Here is a 22,892-nt window from a genome sequence, read left to right as displayed (position 1 = left end):
AGTAAGCATTGAAACACATCAGCATAAATATGTTCCTAGCTTAACTTTGCTTCCCAATAACATGAGCACAGTAATGGCAAGGATAATAGAAAAAATTGGAGTCCGGCTCAACAGGACTGGATTTTTCTTTTCTTTTTATTTTTCAAAAGAAAATATAGTGCGTACAAAAGAAAATTTTCATGGTCTACATGACCCAGTCGACGCGTTTCGACTGCACTAAGCAGTCTTACTCATGGCAGCTTATAAGTTTCTATTTTGTGCTGATTGGGAGGCAGCACTCAGGTGCACAGATATATTTGTTGTGATTTTTCAGTTCATTTTTAGATGGACTAATAATGACATTTTCATTGATGGATGCAATATTTACCAACAGAAGCTATAAGGCCTCATTCACACGTCCGTATTGTACGTATGTGTTGTTTATGTTTTTTCACGGATAGAACGTGCACCCATTATAACCTATGGTGTCATCCATACTACTGTATGTCCCTGTTTTTGTGGCAGAATGGCTGGATAAGGCCAAATCAAATCTGTATGTCCATGAAGAACACATACAGCATCAGTGTACAGTCCGCGTGCTGTCTGTATTTAACATTGCATTGTATAGAGGAAGCTTTGTAATTATTTATTTCTTTATCCATCTGTGAAAAACACTGATTACACTGATGGTAAAACCAGACACATGGTTGACACACTGGTTGTAAAAACAGGCACACTGATGACACACTGATGGTAGCAATGGAAACACAAATGACACACTGGTCATAAAAACGGACACACCGATGAAACACTGGTGATAAAAATGGACACATGGATGACACACTGATGGTAAAAACGGACCCACGGATGACATTGGTGATGAAAACGGACACACGGATGACACACTGATGGTGAAAACAGACACGTAGACGTCACACTGATGATAAAAACGGACGCACAGATGTCACACTGATGGTAAAAACGGACACACAGATGACACACTGATGGTAAAAACGGATGCAAGGATGACACAATGATGACACAGGTACCATTTTTTCAAGTACATGTTTAAACATGGAAGTGTGAATGAGGCCTATTGCTAAGATCCCATGATGAGTATTTGGTGAGTTTTTGATATTGCACATTTTCCACAGCATTTCTGCACCAATTAACTAAATTAGATTGTGTTTTTTTCATTGCGCTGTTATTAAGTTTTTTCAGCTGAGTCTCTTTTTGATATGTTACCTTAACCCCTTAACGACTGCTGATACACCTTTTAACGCCGGCAGTTAAGGGTACTTATTCCTCAGTGCTTTTTAATGGCACCGAAAAATAAGGTTATACGCTTGTAGCGCCCCCAGCGTCGGAAAACATGATTTGGGTTGGTGTTGACTGCCCCCATTCTTGTGATCGCCGTTACTCACTGAATAACGGCAATCGCAAAAAAAGTCCGATTTCAAATTAATTTCTCTCTCCTCTGATATGATCTTGCATACCAGAGGAGAGAGAAATGGGGTCCCCCGAGATCCCCCGGTACCTGCAATGTCCCCCTGTCCCCCGGCCCTTGGCATCTTCTTCCTGGAAGAAAATGGCAGATGCATGCGCAGTTCGCCTGCCGAGAACTGCCGGCCAGCACCCGGAAACAATAGATTTTTCCTATTGGTTAATGTTCCTCACTGTGATAGACCCTATCACAGTTATCAAAATAAAAGGATAGTAAATCAATCCCCCCTTTGTCACCTTCTTAGTTAGGTAAAAGTAATAAAATAAAAAAAAATATTTTTTTACTTTCTTTGCAGTTAGAGTTAGGGTTGGGGTTAAAGCTAGGGTTGGGGTTGAGGCTAGGGTTGGAGCTAGGGTTAGGGATGGGGTTGGATATAGAGCTAGGGTTAGGGTTGGGCTAGGGCTATGGATGGGCTAGGGTTAGGGTTGTGTGGAGGTTATGGGTGGGGTTACGGTTGAGGTGTTGGGGTTTCGGTTGTGGTGTTGGGGTTACAGTTGTAGTGTTGGGATTAGGGTTGTGTTGGGGTTAGTGTTGTGTTGGGGATGCAGTTGTGTTGGGGATACGGTGATGTTGGGGTTGTGGTTGGGGTATTGGGGTTAAGGTGGTGTTGGGGTTAGGGTTGTGGTTAGGGTGAGATTAGGGTCAGGGGTAGGGCTTTGTTAGGGTTGGAATTAGAATTTGGGGGTTTCCACTCTTTAGGTACATCGGGGTCTCCAAACATGATATGTCGAACCGCCATTGATTCCAACCAATTTTGCATTAGAAAAATCAAATGGTGCTCCCTCCCTTCTGAGCCCTGCTTTGTGCCCAAACAATGGCTTTCCCCCACATACGAGGTATTGACGTACTCAGGAGAAATTGCACAACAAATTTTATGGTCCATTTTTTCCTGGTACCCTTGTGAAAATAAAAAGTTTGGGTCTAAAGTAAATTTTTTGTGAAAAAAGTAAAATGTTAAATTTTTCCTTTCACATTGCTTTTGTTCTCGTGAAGCACCTGAAGGGTTAATAAACTTCTTGAATGTGACTTTGAACACCTTGAGAGGTGCCGTTTTTAGATTGGTGTCACTTTTGGGTATTTTCTATTTTATTGACCCCCAAAACTCACTTCAAATGTGATGTGGTCCTTAAAAAAAATGGTTTTGTAAATTTTGTTGGAAAAATGAGAAATCGCTGGTCAACTATTCACCCTTATAACGTACTAACAAAAAAAATGTTTCCAGAATTGTGCTGATGTAAAGTATACATGTGGGAAAAGTTATTTATTAGCTATTTTGTGTGCCATAACTCTGATTTAAGGGCAATAAAATGAAAAGTTTGAAAATTGCTAAATTGTCTAAATTTTTGCCCAATTTCCGCTTTCTTTTATAAATAAATGCAAGTCATATCAAAGAAATTTTACTGCTGACACGAAGTACAATATGTCACGAAAAAACATTCTCAGAATCAGTGGGATCCATTGAAGCATTGCCAGAGCTATAACCTCATAAAGTGACAGTGGTCAGAGTTGTAAAAATTGGCTTGGTCGCTAAGGGGTTAAACAGAACTCCTTTATTTTGGAAACTTCCTGTTATTGACTTTGATAAAACTTTATTGAGAAAGTCATGTGGGGATTAGATGTATTTTTTCAGTACGCTTTTTTTTTATCTTTCAAGTCTACGGGGAAAATTCACACACAAAAGCCTAACCTAATATTCACCACAAAAGGAGTCGCCATGTTGCAGATTTCATTATTGCACCGCAGGTCAGTTTCCTCAGTGTAATAAAAACCAGCACAACAGGCATGAGATTTATATAAATTGCATAAACTTTTCTGGAACTGCAACTGCGCTGTGGTTTACTGGGCACAAAAATATGCAGCAGAAAAGACGAACCAAGTACTGATAGTGGGAATTTAGCCTTAGGCCCCGTTCACACGTTCAGTATTTGGTCAGTATTTTACATCAGTATGTGTAAGCAAAAACCAGGAGCGGGTGATAAATCGAGGAGTGGTGACGTGTTTCTATTCTACTTTTCCTCTGATTGCATTGATCCAATACTGATAGTGTGAACGTGGCCTCATTTATCTCATAGGCTATCGCAGGACCTAATAACAATTGAAATATTTAGGCTGTGTGCCCACAATTAGTTTTTTTTCTGAGTTTTTGTCAAGAATGGAGCATCTAAGGCCACGTTCACATGTTCAGTGCTTGGTCAGTATTTTCCATCAGTATTTGTAACGCCTACAAACGTGATACACAACTATAAATTGTATATAAAATAATTATTTATTAATTCATCGAAAAAAACATGATTTATACATAATTCATGCAAATCAAGGGAAGGAGAAAAATCAGTAAGTGGAAAAAACATGCGGGATGGTACGGGGTACATATATGTTGATGACACCAAATCATATAAACATTACCATATATAGTATATAAAAATTAATAAAATATATAGATATAGAATATCATGATATAAGGTGCACAAATATACCGTAAGTATATACTAGTAGCCAGGACAGTTACTGCATAAAATCAACACCAAATAAATATCCAGAGATAATAAATAGAACAAACATATACTTGAATGTTAAAAATTAAAACCCAATGGTAGTAGTCCAGGTAACATGAGACAAAAAAGTGTAATAGTTTGTTCAATGTAAAGTGCCAGTGTATAAGAAAGTGCCAGTAAGAGAGGATAAAGACAGTATACTGTACAGTGTAAGGCCCGGTAGCAGGGCTGTGTGGCCACAATTAGCTTTTTTTTCTGAGTTTTTGTCAAGAATGCAGCTTCAAAGGCCACGTTCACATGTTCAGTACTTGGTCAGTATTTTACATCAGTATTTGTAACATCAGGGCAGCTGCGGGGCCTTATACTGGACAGTATACTGTCTTTATCTTCTCTTATTGGCACTTTTATACACTGGCACTTTACATTGAACAAACTATTGCACTTTTTTTTGTCTAATGTTCAATTCAAGTATATGTTTGTTCTATTTATTATCTGAGGATATTTATTTGGTGTTGATTTTATGCAGTAACTGTCCTGGCTACTAGTATATACTTATAAATATTTGTGCACCTTATATCATGATACTCTATATCTATTAATTTTATTGATTTTTATATACTATATATGGTAATGTTTATATGATTTGGTGTCATCAACATATACGTACCCCGTACCATCCCGCATGTTTTTTCCACTTACTGATTGTTGTCCTTCTCCTGATTTGAATTATGTATAAATCATGTTTTTAATTGAATTAATAAATAATTATTTTATATACAAGTTATAGCTGTGTATCACATTTATGGGCGTTATTATCCACTGGATACACAACTTTTTCACGTTGGTCTCTTCTTTGTGTATATCGATCAGTATCTGTAAGCCAAAACCAGGAGTGGGTGATAAATGCAGAAGTGGTGACGTGTTTCTATTATACTTTTACTCTGATTGTTCCACTTCTGGTTTTGGCTTACAAATAACTAGGTAAAAAACTCACCAAATACTGAACGTGTGAACGTGGTTTTGCTGCATTTTTTGGAAAATCAAGTAGACAAAACGCATCATGTGAACACAGTCTAAAATACTTTTCCATAAATGTTTTTTTTCCGGAAATTCAAGTATTCTTGTGTGAGACATTTCCCAATATCCATAAAAGCTTAAAAAAAATCTGATTGTATTTAACATGATGTTTTGCTAAAAAACAATGAATTCTGTCAGCAAATCTGCTTTGTATACTTAAACAAGAAGATCAATAGGTTTCATAAAGCTTTGGCTTACTATGCGCATGGATAGAAACGTATATTGTATTGTTAATATTTATGTTATAGCGCTCATAATACTGGATATGTATGTGTACGATAATACATACAAATATTGTTATCATCCAACTACAATTATTTTATATTTTTCAGCTATATATTAAAAAAAAGTTTCTCCAGCGGTCACAAAATGTGGTTTCGGCTAGGACTTAATGTCGCACGCCACTGAAATCGCATTGCGACGTCGCTTCTAATGATTTCCTATGGTATTACTTTGCCACATCCATCCGGGGACTGCTGCGCAGAATCACAAATGTTTCCAAATGTGTTGGATTGTTTGTCGCAAGTTACAAGCGATATGTATCGTGTCACGACTTGGCTATTTTATTTTCAGACCTGTAGACTATTCGGGCGACAGCAGGATACAGACTAATTGCACAGATGCCTTTGTTACGTGACTTTTCTGAGACTTGCTGTTGCCATGAAGCATCTGCCTAAAATGTTTCAGAAGTTGGTTTAGATTCTAGTTCTTTTCCGATATTCTTTGAGTAAAGTTGCCTGGTTTAAACACTGGGTTTTGGTTTTTTTTTGAAAGCAAGGTGAACAATTGAGTATAGCTATATTTGTTCAACCCCTTAATGACTACCAATATGACTTTTTATCATATTCTTGAGCTACATAAAAACAGAGCACCCCAACATGGTTGCTTAAGGAATCAAAGATTGCTGAAGGCCCAAAAGAAGAGGCCTGGACAGTATTGTATACATTCTGTCTTCTCAGTCATTACATACAATGCTTTCAACTCAGCGTAGCATATACCGTAAAGGGAGCGCACTGTCACTACTTCCATTAGTCCTACTGATCAGATGATTGCTGGGAGACTAGTCAAAAGAACAAGCTGCTTTGTCAGTGAAAAATCATTTTTAAGGCTGTTTTTCCTGTAACTGGGGAGCTCTGGCCATTCCTATTGTAAGGAAACTTGTCTAACTTTTTTTTGGACCACACATTGCAATTAAAAAAGAATGATAAATAATTTAAAAAAAGCAAACGAAAAGAAAGGAAGACGTAACCCTTTTGCCAGCCATATTTGAATCCCTAGCTTAATGCAAACTTCAACAAGCTAAACAGCTAAATAAATAAAGGACGTTGGAGGTAAAAAATAAATGCTATGGAGTTATGTTTGTAATAACAAAATAGTGTGAACTTCAAAATATTTAAACAACTTTTCACACAATAAAATCTGATAATTGTATTATAACTATTATATGTGTCTATAACAAAGGTGTCAATAAAATATAAAACTAAAAAAAATATATTTTCAACAAGAAAATTAAAAAGTTACAGCCTATCATCCAGCATAAGCATTGATTACTATTTACAGGCCAACAAGGTCTAAAACATTTTGTAAGAGTTATAGAAAGTTACTACATTCTTCTTAACTAGTGTTGCAGTTAGACATTACTTATCCCACGCTTGTACAGGCCTGGTAAATTTATACATAATTGTTCTGTCGGCTGCGTATGTGAAAATTAACTTTTAATCTGCAAATAATACAGCAAATATAAGTGCTATGAAAGATATTAAAAAATTTGGAATCCGCTCACTTTTTAAATAAATCCTAGACACTAAACATTTTACATACGTTCACATCACGGTCCCCTCTACGCTGTGCCCTCAGGAAACGACAGGAGTTAAAGAACACCAGACTCTGCCGAGAGGTATATCTGAAAGACTACGTTCACATGACTATTTTTTGTCCCAGTGCTGCCAATGAAAAAATCCATCTTATTTAATTGTGACTGTTTGTTTTTTTTACACCACTGAATATAAGAGAACAAACAAAACCACAAACAAACAAAAGCACAGGAAGTGAGGAAGTGACAACACGAAACGTGCGTTGGAGTGGTGGGAGCACCATTACTACTCACAGTCTGCTAATGTAAGTCCCTATTCTAACATATAGTATCATGTTTCACGCCATTAGGCAGCAGTTTGCACTAAATGCACTTTTTATGTTGATATAATCAGGATCTATATTCAGTCATGTGGACATTTGGCATGATTTTAAAAGGGTGAATATATGTGTTTTGGTCTCCTCTGACTAGCATATGGCTTTTGCGGCCTCTGGTACTATATTTGTGTATTCTATTTTTTAAATAATCTATTTAATAAAATAATTATTTTTATAGTACTTATACTTCTTTTCCTTTGTTGTTCTCCTGAATATTAAGAGTTATGTACATTTTTCTATAGTTCTGGGTAGTTATTTGGTGTTTTCTCACCCAAATTCAGTCTAAGGCCACGCTCACACTATCAGTATTTGGTCAGTATTTTACCTGAGTATTTGTAACGGAAAACCAGGAGTGGGTGATAAATACAGAAGTGGTGACGAGTTTCTATTATACTTTTCCTCTGATTGTTCCACACCTGGTTTTTGGCTTAGAAATACTGATATAAAATACTGACCAAATACTGACCGTGTGAACATGGCCTTAGAGTTATATATTTGTGACATGACATAATATATATACAAAGAACTATTACATTCAGACTGAATTTACATTATGCATTATATTAAATACATGTTTAAATAACAATTTAAAATATACTTCTATAAGCTTAACATTATTGTTCCGTTATATTAGAATGATTTTAGTACTCAACCACAGACAACAATGGTCATTTAGACCCAAGAAAAAGAACCTATAAACGTAACGACTCTTACAATCCAAATCAATAATTGTAGAAATAAATGTATTTTCCATCTGTCTAGATAAAGTATATAGAATAGAAGCACACACAGTTCAGCACTTCTCAAACAGTCAGAAATTTTACAAAGCACAGAGGAAAATATTTCACTCATTATAAATAATATAAAATTAGATTCTTAATAAAAGAAATATAAGCAATATCATGTATCTGATCTTGTACGCCACCATAAGACAACTTAGTATTTCTTTTTAGTGCATACTTAAAAAAATAAGACTTTTGTTTTTATCAGGCCTACATGTAAAAAAAAATCATTATCACAAAAAAGTCCTTATAATTATAAAGAAACCATATATATATATGGTCAACACTTCTTAACTAAATATAATATCACATTAGACTGGGCTATGATATTTACGAATAACACCAAAAATATACTTAAAAATAGATTTAAAATTCCCTTATAGTTACAAATAAGGAGGACTTGTTTTACAAAAGACTTTTTTGGTAACTTCCAGACTACAAGGGTTGTTTTAACAATAATATTCTTCATGTGAATAACAATGTGCCCAACATAACATTGTACCCTTTAAAATTACTTAGACTTATGACAGCAAGAGTATTAACATATGTCCAATGCCTTCTTACATTTACATAGGAGTATGTGTCTCTCCACTTTGAGCACCAGTTTTTTTATTTTAATTGTTTTACAAAATTATCTAATAAAAAATTAATTTTATACCCCGTTTTTAAGCACTTCTTTGGTGTTATTGGGGGAATACCATCACCCAGTCTAAAGTGATATTATGTAAAGAAAAAAAAATACAGATATTTATTATATATACGTTTTTTTTTCTTTAGGATTTTTTTTTTTGTTAATTATTTAAGCACCGCAGTGTATGCAAATGTACACCTAGATTGGACATGAATCCCTATTAAGTTTTATTGTTAGAAAAAAATGTCATATATAGCTTTCTCTCCTTTTTTACGGTGCCATAAACATAGCATTAGCATAATAATACTGTATAGTTCCTTAAAAATAATGTAAAGAAATAAAACCTGCTAAATGTATATAAAACATCTATGGCAAAATTACAGTATACAGTTTAATAGATTTTTTTTTAAATCCATATATTGTGATACATACAGTATATATGTGTGTGTATATATATATATATGTGTGTGTGTATTACAATATATAGATTTTTTTTAAATCTAATAAACTGTATTCTGCATTTTCCCATAGATGTTTTATATACATTTAGCAGGTTTTATTTCTTTACATTATTTTTAAGGAACTATGCAGTATTATTATGTGTGTGTGTGTGTGTATATATATATATATACAGTATATGCGTGTGTATATAAATATATCTATATATGTTTATATATAAATACACATATATATATGTACATATATATGTGTGTATATAAATATATATATGTATTATATATGTGTGTGTATATATGTATACTATACTTCAGCATTTTTCACAATGTGTTTAGCTGTATATATCTGTGTGTGTATATAAATATATATGCATATATATGTATATATATATATATGTAGTCCAGCATTTTCCACAATGTGTTTAGCTATATATATATATATATATATATATATATATATATATATATGTATATATTAAACACAATTGTGGAAAGTGCTGAATTATTCCAAACAAAGCCATTACTATATAGAAAAAAATGTTCCCATGTAATATACAGTAACATAAGCAGCCTTTCAATCACACCAGATTTTCACAGGCTTTTCAGCGGAAATGTGCACAGAGAAGGGAATGACAGCTTGAATAAAAAAAAAAAAAACAGACAGCCATAGAAAAAAAAATTCTATCCCCTATAGTTTGGGCAGCCTCGACTTTGTTCATTTGAGTGTGGTCTAATATGATAATTTAGATGACAGTCACCCTATATAAAGGGGAAGAAATGACTTCCTAGAAGTCTTTAGTTATCACTTCTACATAATTTAGCAGAAAACTTGCTGCCTTGAAATCTACCTTCAGTAGAGACAATGTAATGCGGCTTTAAGGGCCATAAATCAGGGGTTTTCTCCAGGCGTCTGCCTGAAATCTGCGATGTCTCCTGTCTGTGGCTGAAGGAAATGCAGTTTGTTAAGAACTTACTGGAAATGAGCAGAGCTCTGGGGCAGCCTGGGCCTGTATTCTGGGAACCCTCAATAAACTGTCTATTGTCTATTCTCATAGAGCAGTGCTAAGTATCATCAGAGCCTGGATATCTGCACTGCAATGCAAAAGGAAGCAGATTTTTTTTTCCACCAGAGATTTTAAATAGTAAATAAATATGTTAAAAAAAGAAATAAATAATTAAAACAAATCAAAATAAAAAATAAATAAAATATAAAGAAGTCATCTTTAATGACAGACAGAATAGGGACCTAAGGAGGAGCAGGGCAGGGGAAACTGTAAAATGTCAGGATTTGTTTCAGGGTGTGAGTGCTGTCACTGAAACAGCCCATTACAAATGACTCTGGTATGGTGATTCACCCTCCAGATATATACTGTACCCCTTACTTATCTTACCTATAGTCAGCTATAGGAAAGTAAGGCACAAAGCACTATAATTGCCGAGAATAATTGTTTTCACACTGACCCAGTGGCGAAATGTTCCTTCACAAACCCTCTCTCAAAGTAATTAATGGGTGTTTGAGGTTTATATTTTATGCACACATCGAGAACTATCGGTAAGGATATGTTACAATAAATTATTTTATGACGTTATTAACAATTAATTATAATCCAATTTTAATACTAATATAATGGCACTTGGGCTTCTATGCACAAAAGCAAAGGAAATATATTATGCATGGGTATTAGGTGGAGAGATCAGTCTATTTTTTATTAACAGAGGTGCATAGAAGATATAAGATAGATAGATAGATAGATAGATAGATAGATAGATAGATAAAATATAGATTATAGATACTTAAATAACTGTTTTTTTCATGACATATACATGAGTGTTTCTATCTATTATCTAATTGAATATCTAATTATCAATATATGAATTCGCATCCATCTATTACACAGGTCAACGAAAAAATTTTTTTTTTCTGGTGTCCAAAATATTTTAATGAATTTGGGGTATTTTTGGGGTGCTGATTCTGAATATGTCATCAGTTTTGCCAGATTGGCTCAAGTTTTTGAGATTTTTGGTATCTTATTTATAGCACTTGTTGGTAAATGCGACGCATCATCTCATTAATTTCTTTGGATTAGTACTTGAACTGAGCAGTTCTCAATATAGTTTTGTGTTAATTAGTGTTCTAAAAGTTTGTTCATAGCTTGATTTTTGCACTAACTTTATGTTGTTGTCTGTTTTCCAGTGAAAAGCATGAACTCATCATGAAGAAGTTGTCTTAACGATCCAGACTCATTCTGTTACATTTGTGGTGAATATACACTGCCAAAACATAGAAGAAACATAACAGACTTCGTAAAAAAAGTGTATTTTGCCTATTTTGGGGTTATGCTTGGGGACCAAGACAAGTTTTGGGCACCACACATAGTGTGCAAAGCATGTATCGAATTATTACGAAAATGGAGCAAAGGACAAAGAAAAAGCTTCAAATTTGGTGTTCCAATGGTGTGGAGAGAGCCAAAAAATCATCATGATGACTGTTATTTCTGTGCAGTGCAAGTGCAAGGATTCAATAAGCATAAGAAACGAAAATGGGAGTAACATGGAATCTGCAAGAAGGCCTGTCCCTCATTGTGAAGATGTGCCTGTACCTGTGTTTACCATAAATAACAGTCATCATGATGATTTTTTGGCTCTCTCCACACCATTGGAACACCAAATTTGAAGCTTTTTCTTTGTCCTTTGCTCCATTTTCGTAATAATTCGATACATGCTTTGCACACTATGTGTGGTGCCCAAAACTTGTCTTGGTCCCCAAGCATAACCCCAAAATAGGCAAAATACACTTTTTTTACGAAGTCTGTTATGTTTCTTCTATGTTTTGGCAGTGTGTATTCACCACAAATGTAACAGAATGAGTCTGGATCGTTAAGACAACTTCTTCTTGATGAGTTCATGCTTTTCACTGGAAAACAGACAACAACATAAAGTTAGTGCAAAAATCAAGCTATGAACAAACTTTTAGAACACTAATTAACACAAAACTATATTGAGAACTGCTCAGTTCAAGTACTAATCCAAAGAAATTAATGAGATGATGCGTCGCATTTACCAACAAGTGCTATAAATAAGATACCAAAAATCTCAAAAACTTGAGCCAATCTGGCAAAACTGATGACATATTCAGAATCAGCACCCCAAAAATACCCTAAATTCGATGAAATATCTTTGGCACCAAAAATGCTGTTGACCAGTGTTATTTATCTATCTTTTATTTATCTATTATCTGTCTATCTAGAAAATTAGAAAAAAAGCAGGCAGCACCCCAAAAATTAAACTGAAAAACCATGGCTTTACTGATCCATTAACAGCAACGTTTCGGCAGATTTATCTGCCTTTCTCAAGCCACATCTAAATATCTTTCTATCTATCTATCTATCTATCTATCGATCTATCTATCTATCTATCTATCTATCTATCGTGTCTGAATGAATTGCATGATCATCTTTAGATACAACTGCATCTTTTTCTACGTTTTTTCCCCCTTCCATTAAATATTCGCAGCGAAATGCCTTCCAATACGCAGACAATGTTCCAATACATCAAGCCAGATGATATTTATTTCAAGAAATTAATTTTCTTCCATTACAGATAATATTCAGACACCACAATACTATACATTATACACGACAAAATCATAAAAATGTTATCTATACAGCATACCTTGTGCACATCCTGTTTTCCTGGACACATGTAGCAGTGCTTAAGACTGTCATTGAGTATTTTCCATACCAAAAAAAAAGGAAGGAAGAAAAAAAAAATCAAGGTGAACTTTTAGATGCAGCAAAAATAAAGGATAGCGTCCAATCAATATGACTGAAACTAAATCATACTTCCCCCAAATAAATGCAAACATGGATGTAAAGTCTACCCAGTGTCACTGCTGGAACACTCATAATACTGATGGCTTCACCATAAAGCCTGATCCAGAACTTAGTTCTGCTTCTGCCACAGAACGCGAACCACACGAAGTTTCAGTCTTTACAATGGAACGTGTTCTAGAGGTTCCAGAGCTCTTAACCCTTAAAGCACCAGAGGCTCGCTGCAATTCCATGCTGAAACTTCCTGCAATATGAACATAGGCGGGCAATGGTTGTGATTTACAAGATATTCAAGCATACTCAACCAAACATGTTACAGATGCACCTTATTTACATGGTATAATATTATTAGACAATTAATTAAGACTCCAGATAATGGAAGAGACAGACAGATGTCTTGTGTCATCAAGGCTCTGACAGTGACAGAACCACGTCCCAGGCTAGGATAAGAGCTGCTGAGTGATTGACATTTAAATATATCTATATATATTTATTTATGTATATATTTATATATGCATAGAGCCTACAAAGCATCAGACTCCTGTATATTCACAGTTGGGGATGCAAGGAGAAGCTTGTAGTTTTGCTGGGACCAGTGGTAGATTCTGTCACTTGCATTCCATTTTCATATTAAATAATCCATAGTTCATTTGAAGAAATGTCTTATACATGGGAATGAGATAAATATTTGTTCAAGGGAAGGTAATGGAGGAGTTTTAGGGGTTCTCGGGTTTCCCCTCTTGTCAGGTATTATGTAAGTGGGAAGTTTTGCATTTAGTGATGACTTTTTTTTCTTTGACTCTCCGGTTTTGGAACCATATGGTAACCTGGCGTTCAGACAGGCTTGTGGCAGTGGAAATCCTCCGTCTCTTCTCTTTGGTAATGAATTTGCTGGCTGCATATTCCTTTTCTAGTTCCTTCAGCTGGATTTTAGTGTAGGGGACCCTCTTTTTCCTTCCCCTGCGGTAGCTGCTAACTTCTGGCTGGAGAGGCACCACATCTGCAGTAGACAAACAGGAGATTTTTACCCTACAGCCAGCACTCTTTATTCCCACCATGTCAAATTCCTGCTATTCCGCCTTTACACATGGATCTTGCCTAGGCAGATAGTGGCTCCAATAAATCCCCCCTCTGACATCTTTAGATGAGCACATTAGTTCGACAATTCTACAAAAGACGCCTGCAAGATTTATCATCAAGATCAAGTTCATTTCAACTTCAATGCTCACAGTGATGAAGAACCTAGGACTCATATATGGGGGTACATGGATGCCCCTTGGACATTAATGGGCAGGTGCTACAACACAAAACTGGTGCCTTTGTTTTACAAAAGCATCTGGGCACCTATAGAGAAACTTTCACCTACAATTTACTCTTATTGAAGGGTTCTGTAAACATACTGATAGGCTCTGTGCCTGGATACCCTGTTTTATACTTGTATACACAACCTCAAAAAACCTAAAGAAATGAACTGAGATATAAGTTGGTGTGCATATATAACCATCATAATGATACAGAATAGGGCATACAGTAAAAAAAAAATAACATAAAGAAAATGGGTAAATATTCAACAGGACAGTCCACCAAGCAATTTCATATTGGTATGATTTGTCGCTCACGGTTCAGATCGGGGTTTTCCAACCAATTGTAGACCTAAATGTTCACACCTTTCATGAACTATCATTTTAGCTGCAATGAACATATAGGTAAACAAAAAAAAATCACATTTCTATAATGGTTTACAAACACTTTAATCTATCTATCTATCTATCTATCTATGCCCTATTTGCTTATCGATTTTCATACAGTTGATAATACATATATAGTTTACATCTTCATTCTGTTTATGAATAGGTTTACTGCATATAATAAAGGAGAATGAGATGATTAGTTATTATACACATGCTATATATATATATATTAAGCAAAGAATGCATAAAAAATGTAATAATATATTAAATATACTATTACGTAATCAAAGGTTTGCATAGAAATTATTTTCATATACGAGCTTTGCATATGAAATAAGACAGAGACAACATATGCTCCCTTGAAGTAAAAACATAGTAATAAAGCCTATATCTACATCTATATATATATGTATGTATATATATATATGTATCTCTATCTGTCATCCATATATTTATGTCTAGATAGATAATAGATAGATATATAGACACACACACACATATATATACACACATAAATATGTGTGTTCGCGTGATCTACTAAATGTACTTCGATATAATAATGAGAGCTTTTTTTAAAAAAAAAAACAACATTCTATATTTTATATGTCACTCACTAGGCATTAGATATTTATCTGAGATTAATAAATAAATACACATTCAGTTCTTATCGTCATGCCCATAATATCATATTTCAAATTATGCAGTTAAGTTTTAATTCTAAATAGATACATTGATAGCAAAAAAAAAGACCTGTTCTTAGTACAGACACATTTCGATATCGTCATAAGTACATACAATAATCAATTTTTGACGTCATATTGTAATTTTCAAAATCTATATGTGGATGAATGAATGGATATATTCATAGATAGACAAAGAAACAAGAACAAGACGTAGACGTTATATGTTAATAGGTATTGACAGATGGAAGATAGATAGATAGATAGATATATAGATAGATAGAAAGATAGAGGATATACATAGGATAGATATATAAATAGATAGATAGATAGATAGATATTGTACAGATAGATAGATAGATAGATAGATAGATAGATAGATAGATAGAAAGATAGAGGATATACATAGGATAGATATATAAATAGATAGATAGATATTGTACAGATAGATAGATAGATAGATAGATAGAGGATATACATAGGATAGATATATAAATAGATAGATAGATATTGTACAGATAGATAGATAGATAGATAGATAGATGATATATATAGGATAGATATATAAATAGATATAGTATAGATAGATAGACAGATATTGAATAGATAGATAGATAGATAGATAGATGGATGGATGGATAGATATTGTACAGATAGATAGATAGAGAGATAGATATTGAATAGATAGATAGATAGATAGATAGATAGATAGATAGATAGATAGATAGATAGATAATAGCTTGCTGATTGCATTTCCCCAGTAGGTGCAGTACTCAGGTGTGTAATTGTACATGTCACGCTTGGCCACTGTTCACACTTCCTGGTTACTGGAGCATGCTTTATTGTTTAATATCTTAAACTCTCCCCAGACTGTATAGTGTTTACTGGAGGTGAGTAGCTAATAAACAGCTAAGCACCCAAAGCATGGCACATACACAGACCTGAGGACCAGCAGCTGTGATCTACTCTTCTATAAACTGGGGTGAACGTAATAGCACTAGATGGACGTTTTCTCCACAAATCCATTACACAGGCTCTGAGTATGGCTGCTGCCTGCTGCTAAATGTCTCCCCAACGGGAGGAAAAACCCATGAATCGCTGAGTATAACGAGTATGGATGTACCAGTTGACACCTCCATATTTAATTGCAGGTTGCTACACCCAGGAAGCAGACGGTATGTTCATACATGTTACTAGAGATCAACAAGGTATAGGAAGGGATCAGCAAATGGAAGCAGACTGTCAGCACAAGAAATGCCCCTGCAAGTAGACAAAGAGTCTATTAATGCCTAAAATATGCTGTTGTGCTAGAGGAAACAGATGCCTGCTTGTAGGTACAATCAGATAGCATGTCCACACAGTAACATATATATCTATATCTAGAGAGATAATCATGTATATTGGCAATGTATACATATATATACTCACATATTTAGAAAATAGTTTATATAATATATATATGTCCACACAGTGCCACATGTGTATATATACATAATATATACATACACATATATTTATACTCATATACCTTATCTATACAGTAGCACATCTGCATATATATATAGTAATCATATGGTATGCCCACACAGCACCACATGTCTATATACAAATACAGCAGCTGGGGCCATAATTACCTGGGAAAGGAGCTTTCCATAGGTGGCCGGCCTGAGTCTGCTCCTTGGAGCAGTAGACCTGCCCATCCCAGCCGTTGGGTAGCGCCCAGTGCTGGTAGCCCTCCATGGAGAGCAGGGTGTCGTGCCTGGGCTCCGGGTGGCTGCTGATGCCCGGCACCACTGACATGTCCAGGTAGCCAGGCACTGCCTGATAGGAGCTGGCAAAGCTGGGGTAAAAGGCGAATTCTTTGGCCCTAGAGGAGAAGTCGTCGCTGGGCAGGGGGTTGCTGGGCTCGGGGTACTTGTCTGGCGGGTGGTAGGAGCAGGGCTTCTGGTGCAGATTCACGTTGTGACCCTGAGACAACCTGCAGCCGTAGTAGCTGCTGCCGAACGGGTAATAGCCCAGGGAGGCGTTGGAGGAGGCTGCGGGTCCCGGGCACTGCCGGCTGCCGGCCTCCGCAGGGGGGATGTCCGTGTACACCGCTCCTTGGTGGCTCCCGATGGGGCTGGAGTGGCGCCCCAGTGCTGGGTGAGATATGAAATCCCTGCAGTGAGTGCTTGGACAGTTCCCACTCAGTCCCTCCATGTCTGGGCTTTTCTTGAGAGTCTTTTCATTCGGGCTCGTTTCATACACGTACATGAAGGTATCCGCCCAGTGTGGATGCAGGATCAGGGAAGAAGTCGTCATAGCATGGTCTGCCCGTGGCTTTTTAAAAGTCAGCTTCCCAAAAGAGAGTCACCTAATTCCCTGCAACATTATTGTCTATGGACGCGCATGCGCCGGCGAGCCGGAGAAGGCAGGTCCGCGGCTTCATTAAGAAAACTACTGGCACCACGTGATCGGGGACTCATGGACTACAATGAGGACACGTGACTCCACCCAGGACAGGCTGCTGCCAGCGCCGCGCTCCACAGGCTGGAGGCGAACCGGGAACCGAGCCTTAAAGGAGGAGGGTAACACCCCCAGAGGGCCGCCAGGGGAAACGTAGGACATACACAGATTCCCCACACCGGATCACTGCCGCCAATGGACAATTATCCTACTAACACCGAATCAAAGCACTGCTCCCTATGGTAGAGATCTACTAGTATGTGGATTTACCTGGAAACTCGCAGATGTAGCAGAGCTTACCTGTCTGCTTCTATTCTGCTGGCCCTCCAGTTCTAAAGAACAGATTCCATCATTTGTGCGAAGTGACAAACTTATCTCTGCTGTACTGAACTCATTCAGCTATGGTGTATGTGTGTGTGTGTATGTATAAGTGTATGTGTATGTGTGTATCTATGTGTATGTATATGTGTGTATGTGTGTATCTATGTGTATGTATATGTGTGTGTATCTATGTGTTTGTATATGTGTGTGTATCGGTGGATGTGTGTGTGTATGTTTAAGTGTGTATGTGTGTATAAGTGTGTGTATGTGTATGTATAAGTGTTTGTGTGTGTCTGTGTTCGTGTATGTGTATGTATAAGTGTGTGTTTGTATGTGTATAAGTGTGTCTGTATGTGTGGATGCATCCTAAAATTATCATGTTTTATCATAAATGTTAAGTATTTAGATAATTTATTTCCATAATTCCAATATAGCGCCAATGAGTACTAACAATAATAATAAAGTATAATAAATATGTGTGTATTTATGTGCGTGCACTTTGTGTGTATATTTATATATTGATGTGTATGTATTTATGTGTGTGTTATATACTGATGTGTGTATATAAGCAAACAAGATTTCAAGGGCAGTGAACAAATAATTATAGGTGGCCCTGATGTGTGTATATGTAGTTATGTGTGTCTAGTTATGTGTGTATGTGTTATATACTCATGTGTATTTATGTATTTGTGTGTGCACATTGTGTGTATTTTTATGTATTTGTGTGTGTATGTATGTGTCTATTTAGTTATGTGTGCCTATTTATGTGTGTATATTTATGTGTGTATGTATACTGCTCAAAAAAAAATAAAGGGAACACTTAAACATAGGATCCTATGTTTAAGTGTTCCCTTTATTTATTGAGCAGTATATTTGTGTATATGTATTTAAGTGTGTGTTATATACGTATGTGTGTGTATTATGCATTCTTGTGAGTGTGTATTTATGTGTGCGTTTATGTGTTTATGTATTATTGTGTGCATTGTATATTTATGTGTGTTTTCCACTGATGTGTGTGTATTTCACTGATGTATGTCTATGTATGTATTTATGTGTGTTATGCACTGTGTGTGTGTGTGTATATGACACTGATGTATATGTCTGTGTGTTAATCTGTGTATGTATTTAAGTGTGTGTTATATACCTATGTGTGTGTATTTATGTGTGTGTATGACACTGATGTGTGTGTGTATGACACTGATGTGTGTGTGTGACACTGATGTGTGTGTGTATGACACTGATGTGTGTGTGTGACACTGATGTGTGTGTGTATGACACTGATGTGTGTGTGTGACACTGATGTGTGTGTGTGACACTGATGTGTGTGTGTATGACACTGATGTGTGTGTGTGACACTGATGTGTGTGTGTATGACACTGATGTGTGTGTGTGACACTGATGTGTGTGTGTATGACACTGATGTGTGTGTATGACACTGATGTGTGTGTGTGACACTGATGTGTGTGTGTATGACACTGATGTGTGTGTGTATGACACTGATGTGTGTGTATGACACTGATGTGTGTGTGTGACACTGATGTGTGTGTGTATGACACTGATGTGTGTGTGTGACACTGATGTGTGTGTGTGACACTGATGTGTGTGTGTATGACACTGATGTGTGTGTGTGACACTGATGTGTGTGTGTATGACACTGATGTGTGTGTGTGACACTGATGTGTGTGTGTGTGACACTGATGTGTGTGTATGACACTGATGTGTGTGTGTGACACTGATGTGTGTGTGTATGACACTGATGTGTGTGTATGACACTGATGTGTGTGTGTGACACTGATGTGTGTGTGTATGACACTGATGTGTGTGTGTGACACTGATGTGTGTGTATGACACTGATGTGTGTGTGTGACACTGATGTGTGTGTGTGTGACACTGATGTGTGTGTATGACACTGATGTGTGTGTGTGACACTGATGTGTGTGTGTATGACACTGATGTATATGTCTGTGTGTAGCCAGAGAGCCTGTGCCTGGTGCTTGGAGCTCAGGGTGGTTGTAGGGAGAGGTGAAACACTCCTGTTGTGATTTGCGCCCATGAAACCAGTGTATAAATCCTCCTGGTAAAGCTCCAATGTCACTGAGTGGCTGAGCCAGGAGTAGTCAGTGGCAGCAGAGGACTGACATTAGTGCAGGTGGCCCCAACCTAGATCCGCCTGGATGTACAGAGCGTCAGTGCTGGGGGCGAAGGATGCAAGAAGTGTCAGGGAGAACTATGGACCACACTGAATGGACATGGAGATCCGAATGCCTGCCTTGTGGAATGTGGAAGGACTGAATCTTGCAGCCAGGAAACAATTTATGACAATTGTCATGTAAAACGTCCCTCGTGCTCCCTCCCCGCACAAGGGGCTTCCTTTAGTGCTTGGCACAGGGAAATAGCGGACTTCTTTTTTTTTCTGATTGTGACGGTAAATCACATTATTCAGGGACGATAGTAAACTTCTTCATTGTCCATTGACCTACAAACAAGGTCCTGGGGGCTGCTGACATCTATTTGAAATTCTGAGAAGAGCCAGAAAGCCCTGTCGGCTGCCATTGTCCTGGGCATTCCAGATTTTTTTTTTTTACTGTTTGGCCTCAAAAATGTGTGGAAGGCCAAGGTCAAGGTGGAGATGCCAGACATACGGGCTCTTAATTAGTGTCTAGACAAACAGGAACGGGGTTTTAGCATCAAGGTTTTCAAGAGCCACTTTAAGATGCATCACCTCTTCTTCTGGATTAAGGCGCTTACCACTAGAGAAGCCTAATCCCCTAGTAGAGGAGTGATCCACCACACTCAATTTCCAGGGGGCCTTTTCTTTGTATCATGGGTTAAAAGGGACACATATGAAAATTCTGTGCTCACCCAAGAAGCTTTTTGTTCCAAACAGATGTCTCATAGCAGCCCCCATCCCCCAACCCTTTAGTCTTCATGATCTCTAGTGGATATAGGATTGTGGCAGCACAACACCACCACACGACCATGTAGAACTGCACAGTAAGCAAATAACTGGTTAATTAATAATGAATGAACTAATAATACTGGACATTTATAATTATTCTGTCTCATAGAGCTCCATGATGTCAAGGCCACCCCTCTTCATTTTATTCTGCTCTGTATCCTTGTCCCTGCCAAGGAATATGAATGTCTCAGTTTAGTCATTAGGCTGCATTATTATACAAAGCAGAGTCTGGATATATATATATGTTTGTTCAAACCCAATCCTATATAAGAATGAGACAAACCTGCTTGTGATAACTTATTATTTTCCATTTTTATTAAATGAAAATAAATAAATAAATAAATATAATATAATATATATTCATCTAAATACGCATATCTATCTATCTATCTATCTATTATCTATTCTATCTATCTATCCATCTATCTATCTATCCATCTGTTGTCTATCTATTCTATCTATCTATTATCTATCTATCCATCTGTCATCTATCTACTATATATATACTGTATATATATATATAGATATATATGTGTGTGTAGATGTTCATTTATCTGTCCGTTTGTATTCTGTGTAAGATTAAAATCTATTATAAAAGGTTTAAGCACAATGGTTCTTGAATGTACAGGCAAATAAACTGGCTAACATTTATTTACCACTATTGTAAAGGTTCTATAAGTAGTTTCCACATTTTTGTTTAATTTGATCTTTCTCTCCCATTTTATATTTCTATACATTTTGTTGCTGTATTTAGGAAACAATAATTCTAATCAGTGTTATTATTATTATAATTATTTTTTATATTGTTGAAATACAGTCTATTATCAGGAGCCACCAAGGTATGGCATAAAATGTATAAAATAAGAGCTGAGCAGTGACTGTTCTATCTCTGTAGTTCTGCATTGCAGAGCTCAGAGGTTGGGCTAACATGTAATGGAAACAATATGGAGGTTCATGTTGGCTTTTCTGCGTTGAAATCAGTTCCTTTTGTGGAAAGCAATGGGGCTTCTTCCTTGGATATTGGCCAAGTGATGGGTTTGGGAGGCGTTGTCTGACTTTGGGCCAGTCAGCTTTTATGCAGGGAAGGCCAGCATCTCCCATATAAAGCATATTGCTATGATTTAGGGAAGATCCTCCAAAATATTATGTGTAATGTAAACTGTGCACCATTCTGAATGAAACAATGCATAAAGAAAATGTAAATGTATAGACAGAAATATAGTGCGTGTATATGTATATAAACATGTATGTACACACATATATATATACACACACACAGACACATACATACATATACACATGTATATACATACGCACACACACACTAACTGGCTAGTATATATAGTATATATATTCAGGCTGTCTATGTAGATTTATTGGCACATATTATTCAGTTCCTTTGGTTCCACATACACTAACCTTTGTAATTTGCTTATAATGTCTTTCTATTCATGTGCCTCTGTCTCTGGTTATTACAGCAGCATTAACCACTACAAGGAGAGACTGAAACGCTGCAGGATTAAGATAAAGCCATCAGTGCTCTATAATTTCCTTTATTGCACTGAATATTCGCATGACACAATATTGCATGGCTCTTATCCACCCATAACGTCCTCACAAAGCAGGAAATGTGGCTTTTTACCGAGTGGATTTTTCCACTCACTGGGAACTTACAATGATAAGCTTTGATAAGTGGCTGCTATATATAAGATTGTTCTGAGAATTTATTATAGGATACAATATGTAATGTAACCACTAACTTGTAAATTAGGTAACTGGAACACTGGTATAGCAATTCTGTCTGAAGTGATGTTCTCCCTTACAGCATAAACAGAGAGAAATGGGTGTTTTCT

General features: G+C 36.4%; 1 protein-coding gene across 1 annotated transcript; it reads right to left on the bottom strand.

Annotated features, from left to right (window-relative positions):
• Nucleotides 1-12,660: 12,660 nt before the first annotated feature.
• Nucleotides 12,661-17,722, bottom strand: HOXC13 (homeobox C13). The gene is made up of 2 exons (XM_073546073.1): nt 16,949-17,722; nt 12,661-13,943 (listed from the first exon to the last, which is right to left on the bottom strand). Exons 1-2 carry the CDS (start codon nt 17,613-17,615, stop codon nt 13,687-13,689), a joined length of 924 nt encoding a protein of 307 aa, XP_073402174.1. The 5' UTR covers nt 17,616-17,722; the 3' UTR covers nt 12,661-13,686.
• Nucleotides 17,723-22,892: the final 5,170 nt, after the last annotated feature.

The sequence above is a fragment of the Dendrobates tinctorius genome, unplaced genomic scaffold, assembly GCF_039654945.1.
Source record: "Dendrobates tinctorius isolate UK_male_01 unplaced genomic scaffold, ASM3965494v1 ptg000145l, whole genome shotgun sequence".
NCBI lineage: Eukaryota > Metazoa > Chordata > Amphibia > Anura > Dendrobatidae > Dendrobates > Dendrobates tinctorius.
This window is presented reverse-complemented; position numbering and strand designations above follow the sequence as displayed.